Genomic DNA, 12,317 nt, shown 5'->3' with positions numbered 1-12,317 from the left:
CCGGCGGTGCTTGGTTGCCATGGAGACGGCAGCAGCCTTTGCCGTCTGTGAACAGGAAGAGGAGGATCACTTTTCTTTCTTTGATATGCACGCTAACCGTCGATTTTTAAACAATGGATATACCAGACACTATTAGAAGACGTTTGGAGGATTTTTCTCGTAATGTCTTTGTGGATCAGAGTCAATTTCCCTCAAAAGAGTCCTCAACACACGGTAAAGTCAACACGCAGCTAGCATAGCGTCGAGCTAGCATGAGTAACAACTGGAATGTTGTTGTTGTTGTTTTTTTGTTTGGAGCAAACTAGTCTTTCCATGCAGCTTCAATTATGTGCAACAACTCTGTGTCTGTTTCCCCCAGACAGGCGCGTTCTGTCCAGCCTTCCCCTCCAGATGTCTCTGTTCTTTAACATGTGGTTCTTCCCCTTGTGGTGGATCAGTGAGATTGTCATGCTGCACCTCAAAGTACGAAAAAATATATTATAATTATAATTGGAATTTATCAAAGGGGTTGTACTTTGTAGTTTTACACAAACACTGAACTGCTTTCTTCTGTGAGTTTGAAGAAGGTTGCCAGTCGTAGTCTGACACATTACTGCGAGGTCATCTAAACGGAAAAGAACTGCATGGAAGTATGGAAGTGTGATGAGCAACTGTTAACTAAATGATTTCTTTGTTATTTTACCAGTATTCTGCTTTGCCTGACTACTACAAGTTCATCCTCATGACTATCCTCATCCTGATGACTGTTATTGAGGCCATCAGACTTTATCTTGGCTATGTGGGAAACCTGCACGAAAAGGTGGCACATTAACACTGAAATGAATTTTGAGGATTGGTCCAGCGCCAATCATAAAGATTGAGGACATGTCAATGAGCACTAACCACAAATAATTTGCTCTTTTGTTTGCAAAAGGTTGCAGAGTTGGCTGGGTTTTGGCTGCTGAGCATCTTGCTACAGTTGCCACAAATCCTCTTTCAGCTTTTCAATGAAGCCATTCTTATACAGCCGCTGGAGAGAGGCATTCACATTGTTTTAGCGCTTTTCATCCTCACGCAGGTATGAGGCTTTGTGCCGTTGTAGGATATCAGTCCTTCATTTTTGTACATGACTGATTTGGATTCAAGTTAGACAAGTAAAATGCTTTCTCCTCTTGAATCCTCTAGGCTGTTGCTGGTTTCGTGGCTCTCCGGGACTTGGTCAGACACACAGAAAGTCAATTTCATCTCCGCCAGTTTGATTAGAACATCTTGTCACGCTTTTTTATAAAATGTAAATAATGAATTTATTAAGAGAAAGCATATTTATATTTTGTCAATGTTATTACATAAGTTTGTACATGGTTTTGGTATGATTGTAAAAAAAACATGCAAATAATGTATTATTTTTATATTGCTTATTAAATGTAGCCATCAATGAATGGTATCCTGATTCCTGACCCATATCATGACTCCATAATTTCAATTTTAGACATGCAAGTCAAATTGTCAAGCTATGTTAGCATAGGTTAAAAGACACCATATAAAATGACATTAGCATCAGAGAGATCATGTTCACTAGATGCTTTCACATGTTCCTTTAAGTCCTTACAAATATGTTCCATTGATTGGCCAGAATGTCTGTAATCCCAACATCGTACTGTAAAGTGCAGCAGACTCGGATGGCCTCTCTGGAGCAGTACCACAGGCCATTCGTGACCTACTCTTCCTGAGTTACTGGGGACTGTGATCTTCAGCCTGACAGTGACACTCACCTATGGTGCCATTCTGTGGATGTCGATGGCTTTGCTACAGGGGGTAAAATTTTCTTTGGTCTTCTGTCTTCTAAAGTCGCATTGCTCAGTCTGATGAAAAATGGAAAAACACAGGTTTTTACTGTTATTTTTTTTATCATAGCATCATGATATTGTGCAAGACACCAGCATGTCTTGTTAAACTTCAGCTTTGGACCATTCATCTTTCCACAGTAAAGATTTTTTTTTTTTTACCTGTGTCCTCGCAGGTCTGTGTACCTTAGTACAGGCATTATCAAATTAGGGTGGGAAAGAGGCTTTCTCTGACTGATTTCGGTCATGAGATCTCGACGGTTCATCTCTCGAAATGGTAGATGTTTCAGCAATCCAACTAAATAAATTACAAAACCGGATTTATCAAACTTAAACCAGATGAAGACACTATTTAGTAGAAAGACATTATTTCACAAGTTATTAGTGTTTTCACTTGAGTACAAACAAACTATGTCAACATTCAAGACCAACCTGCAAAGTCGTCTTCATCTCTCAGAGCTTGCCATTTGGTGCTAGATATGTGTTCAATTTCAGTGGGCATATCCTGTTGGACATAGTAACGATTTGGCGTCATTGAGGGATTTTTATCTTTACAATAATCATTCTCATCGCTGAGGCTTGGCGGCAGGTGCCTTGTGGGACCCACGTCAAACACGGCACGATTGCGACTGGAAAAAAAAAGACCATTTGTGAAGCTCACTGAACCGACAGCAGAAACAATAATTGATGGTCCAAGTTTTACCTGTGAGATGATGCACTGACGGGTGATAGTCCTAAAAGAGTGATACAAATTCAAACACGTAGAACTTCTGCATGTGCAAAAAAAATCATTATGGATGCACCACTCACCAGGGAAGCAACGCTGCTGTTGCTGCATTTCATGATGATGATGATGATGATGATGACGTTGAGGATACTGATGATGATGATGGTGATGATGGTGATTATGGAATTCCTCGTGAGGATAATGATGATGACTATGATGGTGATAATGGTAATAATCTTGCTGCTGTGGCTCCTCCCCCTGATGCTGTGGCTCCTCCTCCTGCTGTAGCTCCCGCTGCAGCTGATGATGATAATGTTGGTAATGTTGCTGCTGTTGATAATGATGTTGCTGAAGATGTTGATGATACTGATGATGATGAAGCTGCTGCATCTGTTGCTGGACTGGGTACAAGAATCTTGGAGGGCGGCGAAGTAGAGCACTGAAGTGCAGTAGCTTTGATTTCCACTGCGCGTTGTCTTTCTGTTGTTCCTCTTTTAAGCAAATATCAACACACGCCAACACGATTGTAACATAAGACATTCCAATAAATAATCATGGATTACATTCTTTTGATTATTTCTGAGTCCGAACTGCAAGTGGTGCTCGGTTAGTACCCATTAAATACAAGCAATATAGAAAACGCACCTTTTGTATTTGGAATGTCTGCATATGGAGTGATGTTTGAGCTAGCTCTCTTCTTGCGATGCGTGTCTTTTTCTACCATCCTATCTTCTCGAGAAGTACTCTGAAACAGCACAGAGGATAACTTCCAACTTTCATTTGAAAAGAAATATCAAACGTTTTACTTGTCAGGTGCTAGTACAGTGGTACTTTAACCTTTGAACGCAACCACAGGGGTTTTCAACTTTCAAGTCATCACTGGGTACAAAAATATAATGAAAGTCAAACGCCATCACTAGTTCTTTGAATTACCATTAAAATCATTTGAACATATTTGAAGGGTAAAATAGTAGGACAGGTAGCTTGTGGGATCCATATAATATCAGTGATACTTTTATTAAATGTAAAAAATGCTGATATAATTGGGGAAAACATCAGTTTAACTAATAAACACCAACAAATAAGCAGGTACAAAGTCAAATAAGGTGGTTGAGCTTTTTTTCCCACTTTTGTTTAGTCTTTGCACAGATGTGCATTTAACTGCCTTCAATACGAGCCCCCCTCAAAAAAAGCCTCAGGCATCTTCAGAAGATTGAATTAAAAGGGGTACATGTTTAAGACAAATCAAAACTGAAATTGAGACATAGAATGTAGGTTTAAAATTCATAAATTTACCAGCTAAAATGTGTTGGTAAATTGTATGAAATGTGTCAGACAATAGGAAGTCATTACCTTGATAGGTTCAAAGCCTTGCCAAAGGGTTACATGACTGATCCCCAGATAATCAGTATTTCCTGCATGGATCACACTTTTCCGGCCAGGAAGTTTTACCTTGACAGAAGAAGTGTTGATATAATGCAACATCAGGAATAGTAATGGGGGTTCCATTCAAGACCTTACACGATACAATATTCCATACCAAGTTGTGGAGATGGTAAATGACGAGACAAGGAGACAAAGGCATGTCTCTTTTAGTCTCCACGCTGCCACCACATGGAAGTATTTTCAAGCACCCTGTGTCTGAAACTGGGCCATGATGTGCCGAAATCATGACTGTGGTCGAGCAACTTGACCGTTGCAGTGTACAGTACTACTACTACTACTACTACTACTCATCAGTTTAAAGTCCGCTTTCCAGGCGCCGCTGGGTTGGACTGGATTCTCAATATGGCTTTCTTCCACCGGGAACGGTCCATGGCCATCTCATGGTTGATGCCGAGTGCCTTCATGTCGGCTGCCACAGTCGCCTGCCAGGTCTTTTTAGGTCAGCCACTGCGTCTTGTTCCCTCTGCGTTATACGACATAACTTTCTTCACCCAGTCGTTCTCGTCCTTCCTCACTACATGTCCGTATCATCGGAGTCTGCCTCTCCTCACCACATCCACTCTGGCCTCCACTCCCATCTTCTTTCTCAGCTCTGCACTGGTCTTTTCCTCCCTCATTGACACACCACACATCCATCTGATCATCCTCATTTCTGCTCTGTTTAGTTTGTCTTCATGTTCTGTTTTCAGGGCCCATGCCTCACTTCCGTACGTCATACTAATTCTGACGCAAGCTGAGTACACTTGGCCTCTCATCTTCATGGATGGGGCCTTAGATGTTAAGAAGGGCATGAGTTCCCTGAATTTCTTCCACCCGCTTCTCACCCTTGTGGTCACTGCGAGGTCCACCCCCCCCATCAGCATTAAGCATGTCTCCAAGGTAGCAGTAGCTGTCCACCACCTCGTACATCTCCCCATCCACTACGAGCCCCTCTTGCTCAGCTGGGTCTGCTTGGGCGACTTCTCCCCTGCACCGCTTGCACTGGAAGGTCTCACTTGCAGCTAGTAGGCTGCCTTTTACTCCGCTGCATCTCCGGTGTACCCATCTCTGACAACCCCTGCACCGGATAGAGTTAGCTTGCACTCCCTTCCCGCAAACTCCACATGGCCATGCTCCTGACTGCGGTATCACTCCCAGGCCAGCACCACCGACCATGACCTTTGATTTTGCCGCATTCACCTTCATTCCTTTCACTTCCAGGCATGTCTTCCAAGCCGCTAGCTTCCTAGCTAGGTCGTCTCGACTGTGAGCCAACAATATCAGGTCATCCGTGTAGAGCAGCTCCCATGGTAGTCCACCCCTCACTTCCCTCCATCACGATAGCAAACAGCAATGGGCTGAGCACTGACAGTGTACGGTGATGCAAGTATTCATATCTGAGATTATTGGTGCTGTCGTGGTCACCAATTGTGACATGTCTTGTTGACTCTTGTCTCAGGTCTTACTGTTTATACAGCAAGCAGCAAACAACCCTCCTTTAACCTATGATTGTCTATCAACGCTTTTAACCCAGAAGCCTCTCAAAGATTCAGCTTCTTGGTGAATGTCTCCATCATGGGTCAGGACAATAAAGTATTTCATGTCATACCTGCCATTTTCTCCTGTGTCTTTTAGGTGGTCTTTCTAGGAAGCTCTCTTTTTGTGCATTCTCAATGTCAAAGTCAGGCTCCTGCAAAGAGCCAAATGTTAAATGTTTGAGATTTATCATTTGTAGGATTCAAAAATCAATGTACTGTTGTCTTACAATATGTTGTGTGATGCTTTGCAGAACTTCAGGTTGGATCCTATTTTTCAGCCTGTCTCTTTCTTTGCGAGTCATTTTCTTCTTGTTCTTGACAGAAGATTGCTATGGGCGAGAGGATCAGCATATTTTTTGTACGTTATCCAAATGTGATCATCGTCTGACAAAAAAAGAAATGCTTATATAGAAAATTTTCTCCACGGGAGCAGAGCATCACTTTATGTCGCTTACCTCTGCGTGTGCACCTTGTGACTGTGTGAGCAAATGTAATGGAAGTCCATCAGAATCTGAGCTATTGGAACCACTGGTGCTGCAAAAGCAAAAGAAGTAATGGTTACTTACAAGTAGAATTTAATAACACATTACTCAAGTTTCCAATTGTTATGAATAATCACCATCCATCAGGTTAATCTACACAATGAATGTGATCCATCAAAATAGATTTTCTATTAATTCAACAAGGAAAAACAATACTACACAAGTGCAAGTTGATTCTCTTCGGGGGATTCATTCATTGATTCGTTAAATTCAATACATTCGCTTCTGTTTTAGCTTATTTTGAATTTTTTTAATTGAAAAAGAATCAACATGGATAGAATACATTCAAATAAATACATGGAATTAATAAATAATTAACTATTTATTATTAATAAATAAATAATTAATTATAAATTAAAAATAATAAATTGCTTTGCTAGACCTTACTGATGGGATGATCATTTTTGCAACAAAAATTAAAACGTCTATGTGTGTGGACGTTTACACTCAACAACTCACAGTAGTGGACATAATTGATTTAGTATGCATAGAAATTCTTGGGAAACTCTCGGTTTCCTCACAAATTCATTTATGTTGAGCACTGCTTTGTATATTGATAAATTACCCAGATTCCAAATCGTAGACAGAGAAGTCGGTGTCCAGTTCTTTGCCCAGTTCTCTGACTCCCTCTCTCAATAGAGTTGTCAGTTCTTTTGTACAATAGGTCACCTGAAGCAGCATAAGTGGACTATTAAATCAGATGCATGTTTTTGGATCAACTAAATCACAATGACATGTGTGCTGTTCTCTTACCTTTGTCGGATCTGGATCACAAAAGTCAAGTAAGGTGTCTAAAAAGTAATAGCCCAGGGACTTAAGGTCTTGAGTGGTGAAATGTGTTCCCTTCCGCTCACCTGATGAAATGTTAGCGTTGGGTATAATAAAAGCATACACAAAAAAACGACACATTCAGAAGGTGCACACCAACCCAGTGTGGAACCTCCAAAAGTGGCCTCCATGGTGTAGCTGTTTTTGATGCCAAGTCTCCACATGGCCACTCGCCCGGTTCCCTCTTTGGTTTTCTGAACCTGGAATTTACAGCTCTGGAAGGCGAACTACGCAAAGAGGATGCAGAGGCTGGAATTAAGAGTGGACACAGATAAAAAGAACAGCATTGTTCCGACAAATAATACCTGGTCTTTGACATTCTTGCTCAGCATCAGAGGGAAAACACGCTCTCGAAGCTTCGGATAATCATCATCTCTGTTGTTACAACCGTACATGAAGACGTTGTTTTTACGGTTGTGGCCATGGAAGTCACAGTAGAGAACTACATCTGTCTGCTTCAACAGTCTGAGGAATAAAGACAACAACAGTGACCTCGGAATTTTGTATCAACCCAATTTGACGATCAAAATAATACAGTACATGGTAAATAAAGACAGTGTACAATTTTTGGAGCCGGTACGAAAATGACTTAAATAGAGAATAAACAATAGATCAATAAATGTATCATCCTGCCATTAATCTTCGGAGCCAATTACAGGGCATACAAAACAACCATTCACACTTGCACATGTGCACTGTCACAGAGTGGGAATCAAATCCACGCTGCCTGTGAGTGAACCACTACACCATCAGTGACTTATAAAAAGATACCATACAAAAAAATACTGAGAAGATACACAATAAAAACGGCTCACTTTTCCACCATGTTCCGGGTGTGCCACACACATGGAAAGGAATCCCTGAGCGTACTATTATAATTCCTGTTGAGGTCCCTGCCTGCCAAAGAGCAGCGATAATTGCCAACCACCACACCGTCTGGATTCAGCATTGGCACCACCTGAAGCATACGATGAGGAAAAAAAAAATCATTTCAAATGCCTGGCATGAAGCACTGATATGACACATATAAAATAACTTATTGACCTTCTGGTCAAGTCATTAAACATTCGACAGCAATTACATCACGACTCAGTATTTTTTTTTTTTAAAAACACAACTAAAATAAAGAGCACCAACTGCTCAATCCAGAAATGCAGATCACCCATATATTGAAAGATTTCTGACCAGGTTTTTTTGAACTCACTCACCTTAAAAACAAAAGTGTCTCGGAGAAGTTGCGCATCATCCGAGTTCCCCAGCAGAAAGTCCAGAAATCCCTCCATCAACCAGGATGCATTGGTTTCTCCTGGGTGTACTCTGGCAGTTACCACCACAGCTCTTTTGATTTTTCCCTCTTCTTCTTTTTCGCCAGCCCGTGACGTTACTGTTAGCACATAGACTGCGTTTCCAGCTAGACTGTGACACAGGACTCGTACTTTGCAGTATGACACCACTGCTGGGTTGGATGAAATGTGCCTGAGATAGCGCTGGAGGTGCGAATAGGTATAGGGATAGCAATGGGCGAGGTAGCAGGTGTCAGATTCATACGGGAACTGAAGAGTCCATGTGAGTGAGTACAGGGTCCTTGACTCATTGGTATCCTTTGCATTCTGAATTGGGACAAACATGAGACATACCGTTCATGTCAAGCACATCTTTGTTATCTGTTCATACATCGATACAACCTTGCATCCATGCATACACTAGTAAAGAATTTTGCAGGTGAGCAGGAGCCTTTCCCATGGGTAGAAGTCACATTTCCGAGTGGACACCAGTGTGCAAAACTAAATTGGACCCACCGCAATTTGAGGGGGATAGGGAGTGAGCATTGGAAAATACGTATTAACAATACGTGTCACATTGATGAAATTAGTGACAAATTAAATGGAGAATGTGCTGTATTTTTTGTTAATTTTTTTTTCTGTTTTTATATGTTTGATTAATTTACCCGCCACCTTTTTTCTAACAAATTCTAACAAATTCTTCAATAATGGCTGATGAACATTGACTTCAAGATTCCAAATCGCACTTGGGACCACTGCAGTGATTAAGAATGTTCAAAGGAATAAATGCAATAAATGAACAAAATTATTTTTAATAATAATTTGGTTTCCCAAAGATAAAATATCCCATTTTACCATAGCTCAACTGTGTCTCTGCTTGCAAAATTGTGCCCATTAATGAACTTCAAGCCACCAACCTGACTGCGGTAGTATATGATGTTGGAGCCAGTTCGTATCCACCCAACAGCGTCCTCCGTAGCGGCTCTCTCAGAGTAGAGCAGAGGCTTCATGCCCTGGGAGTAGAGGCTGCGGCGCTTCATCAAGTTGACTATCGTAAGACGGTAGTCCACCCCAGCCTTCATGTTCCGGACTCTGAAGTAAAACCACTGCGTGTGCTTGCTGGTGTATAAATCTGTGCGCAGGGTGAGTTCATACTCATAGGGACCCCTGTGCAGGGGACGACACATAGATTAGGTTAACCGAAACACAAGGTAAAAATGAGATATTTTCAGTGACTCACACTTGCACAGCCTTCTGAAGGTTTCCACTCTCAAATCGTGATTCAAACTCAAGTGAGAGGTCTGTCTGGCTGGCTTCGTTAAAAGAGGAGGAGGTGCTATTCACAGACACCCGAGAACCTCCGACACGAGAGCATGTGAAGTAGGGACACTTGTCAGCTTAAAAAGAACGACAAACATAAGACATCAGGAATTGGTCTTTTCAAGAATATTTCTGAATAATATTTTTTCATATAAAATTAATATAAAATATATGGCACTTAAGTATTTTTCCTGTTATTTAGTAGTCATGTTTATCTACGAGTTTGTACTTATAATTGGGAAAATGGGAACAATTCCTCTCATGATAAATGAATAATTCTATAAATGAATATATCTATGTTTTTAAAAACAATTTGACCTTTATAAAGGCATAATTCATGCAGCTCTCATTTTGGTTTTCATTGGCCAATGAGTTTCTATAGAATAGTCAGGGGTACAGCAGGGGTCACCGACCTTTTTAAAGCTAAAAAGAACTTCTTAGTTACTGATTAATGCTATCACTTTGAAACACACTTTTGAAATAACACATTTGTACATTTGTTCCACTTGTAATTAATAATGTCATGATGTTACTATGGTATTAATAAATCATCATAATCTTTCATTAAGTGACTACTCATTTAAACAGTTTCCCACAATAAATTGCAAAGATAGAAAATCAGAATGTCCCAAGACTGTTAAGATACTTTTAGGACAGGCTTGTGCTACTCATGTGGTCTTGGCGGCGACCTGGTGTCCACGGGCACTACGCTGGTGACCCCTACTGTGCAGTATTGTATAGTTATAAAGTTACCCCGGTCAATGCAATAGACAACTTGTCTGCTCTCCTCCCCAGTTGAAATGGGTGTCTTCTCATTACCACTTGGTTGGTAGAAAGGTTCATGGTTTGGAGGCTCCCACTCTGCGATACAGGAATCCAGTATGATTAAATTGCAGATCATCAGATTCCTTTTGGACTGGTGGTAAGAGGTAATAAAACACCATTGTCATAATAAAAATTGCCGCATTACCTATGTGATGGATTGCATTACTGATGACCTCACACTCTACTGGCCAACGTGCGCAGGAGATAGATGGGAATTGAACCAGGTCCAGTGGTGCTCGAAGACTAAAAACTGGGCGTCCACCATCAAACTCTACACGCAGCTGCCTGGTTCGCAGTGTCTGACTAATGGATACTAAGGAGACAGAAATAATTTCTTTAGTTAATCATTCTTTAAAGCTCTTGTTCCTTCCAGTACATGTGGAAAAATATGTTCCCATTATGTCCATTATATCACCTTCACAAAACAAGGTTAAATTGAGTGGGATTGCTTGTATGTCTCAGTGACAAAGCAGCTTTTTTTTTTTTTTTTTTAAATGGCAGCCTTGAGGCCTACATTAGAAATATGTATTTAAACTAGTCAGGCTACTCTCAAAATAAATCTCTTTACATTAGGGACATTAAACACTTACGTTGCTTTTTCTCTGCTACGTCCTCCTTGTCCTCCTCTTTATTTGACTCATTGGTGTCAGATTTGTCCAATTGGTAGGAGTTCCACCAACTTCTTATCACAGGACCGGCCATGGCTGATGTTGTTCCTTCCTAAATATCAAAATGCAAAGCATGTCTATGACGACCAGGCGTTAGAAACTGCCAGGAGGTGTTTATTTTTGTTTAAAAATGTGGCATTAGTTTGGGGGGCAGGAGCCTGCAGAAAAATCCTGCAGGCCTCCACAACTGGGCAAAGTTTTGATATACGTATTCATTAGCTGCATCAGAAAGGGCTAATTAACAAAGACAAAATGTCAAAAGTACATAGAATTGCATCAAAAATGCTTCATGCGCACAGGATTGTATTGCAAGTCAAGCATTCAATTACTTTCACACATTTTTTTAAAATGACTTTTTATAGAAGAAAATGATTAATACGATCATGTACACAGATATGCATTTAAGTGACCATGACAGTATTGCCACTAGATTGTAGCACTTACTAAATGTTGCAGCAGATGTCATCCCCATGATGCTCACAGCCCCTTGGTGGCATATTTGCATGACATATGGGGATGGATATATGTTGCAATTTCTTTCTTTGGCATTTAGCCTGGTAACAGCATATCTTTGTTGTCCTCTTTCTCTTCTGTCTCTGAATACATAACATTCAGACTAAAAAATATGAAATACTTGCAGTGCTCTACTAACAAAAACGGCTACATTCACGGTGCAGTTAAAATTGAAGCACAGAAAAGAATAGCTGTTTATTTATTTATGGTACACATTGAGATTGACACAGGGAGTGATGCAGTAATGATGTCACACTATTTAGATTTTGTAAATAAAAATATTTCAAAGGTATTACTAAGGTAGCCAATCAGATTGTGCTGATGTCATTCCCTATGCTGCTTGAATTTAAGACATTCATTTCCACTGCATCATACTTAACCGAGAGCCGATCTCTACACTGTTGAATTAGTTCTTCTCCTACAATGTTCATAAGAACTGCACATTATTTTAAAAGCAAAATAGTCAATAGTATATTCAAGTGTAAAGCTGGTGATTATAGACAGATGGCCAAAGAAATCGCACATTAAGTGACGGTAGGATCCCATCTTTGACGTTCTGACAACCAAAAAACACGAGGACCACTCGTTAATCCGATGTAGTGCTCATAAATTTGCTTCTCTGCCCATTACTTGCGGCTGTTAAAATTAATATTTATACATACTTTTCCCCCATTAATTTAGGACTACTTACCTCGCTTCAACGCTGCGTTTCAGTACCAGCGTCTGAGAGAAGTTTGTAAAAAGCCCAATCTTGTTCGAGCAACAATGTGTTGCCTAGCAACCGATGGGCCTGGCAAGTACCGCAACAATTTAGCTTCTTTCTGT

General features: G+C 40.6%; 2 protein-coding genes across 4 annotated transcripts; one reads left to right on the top strand and one right to left on the bottom strand.

The window, feature by feature from the left end:
• The first annotated feature begins 25 nt into the window (after positions 1 to 25).
• tmem17 (transmembrane protein 17) lies at positions 26 to 1,429 on the top strand. The gene is made up of 5 exons (XM_088378464.1): positions 26 to 213; positions 359 to 462; positions 686 to 799; positions 914 to 1,057; positions 1,165 to 1,429. Exons 1-5 carry the CDS (start codon positions 114 to 116, stop codon positions 1,240 to 1,242), a joined length of 540 nt encoding a protein of 179 aa, XP_088234590.1. The 5' UTR covers positions 26 to 113; the 3' UTR covers positions 1,243 to 1,429.
• On the bottom strand, positions 1,279 to 12,313 carry agbl2 (AGBL carboxypeptidase 2). Of its 3 annotated transcripts, none has more exons than XM_088378456.1 (23): positions 11,424 to 11,696; positions 10,902 to 11,031; positions 10,457 to 10,624; positions 10,240 to 10,347; positions 9,407 to 9,563; positions 9,084 to 9,333; positions 8,092 to 8,493; positions 7,699 to 7,841; positions 7,189 to 7,348; positions 6,984 to 7,110; positions 6,809 to 6,909; positions 6,621 to 6,724; positions 5,969 to 6,047; positions 5,741 to 5,842; positions 5,585 to 5,665; positions 3,904 to 4,002; positions 3,196 to 3,295; positions 2,634 to 3,041; positions 2,527 to 2,557; positions 2,431 to 2,452; positions 2,256 to 2,328; positions 1,986 to 2,121; positions 1,279 to 1,841 (listed from the first exon to the last, which is right to left on the bottom strand). In XM_088378456.1, the coding sequence occupies exons 2-23, from the start codon at positions 11,011 to 11,013 to the stop codon at positions 1,748 to 1,750; spliced, it is 3,057 nt and encodes a 1,018-aa protein (XP_088234582.1). In that variant the 5' UTR covers positions 11,014 to 11,031; positions 11,424 to 11,696; the 3' UTR covers positions 1,279 to 1,747. The 3 variants fall into 3 exon arrangements, with proteins under 3 accessions (XP_088234582.1, XP_088234581.1, XP_088234580.1); XM_088378455.1 differs by adding an exon at positions 12,184 to 12,313 and having other exon boundaries at positions 1,280 to 1,841; positions 2,256 to 2,452; positions 11,424 to 11,575; XM_088378454.1 differs by having other exon boundaries at positions 1,280 to 1,841; positions 2,256 to 2,452.
• Positions 12,314 to 12,317: the final 4 nt, after the last annotated feature.

This window comes from Syngnathus floridae, chromosome 6 (genome assembly GCF_059516105.1).
Source record: "Syngnathus floridae isolate MCC-2025c chromosome 6, RoL_Sflo_1.0, whole genome shotgun sequence".
Classification (NCBI taxonomy): domain Eukaryota; kingdom Metazoa; phylum Chordata; class Actinopteri; order Syngnathiformes; family Syngnathidae; genus Syngnathus; species Syngnathus floridae.
The sequence above is the reverse complement of the archived record's forward strand: the minus strand, read 5'-3'. Positions and strand labels throughout refer to the sequence as shown.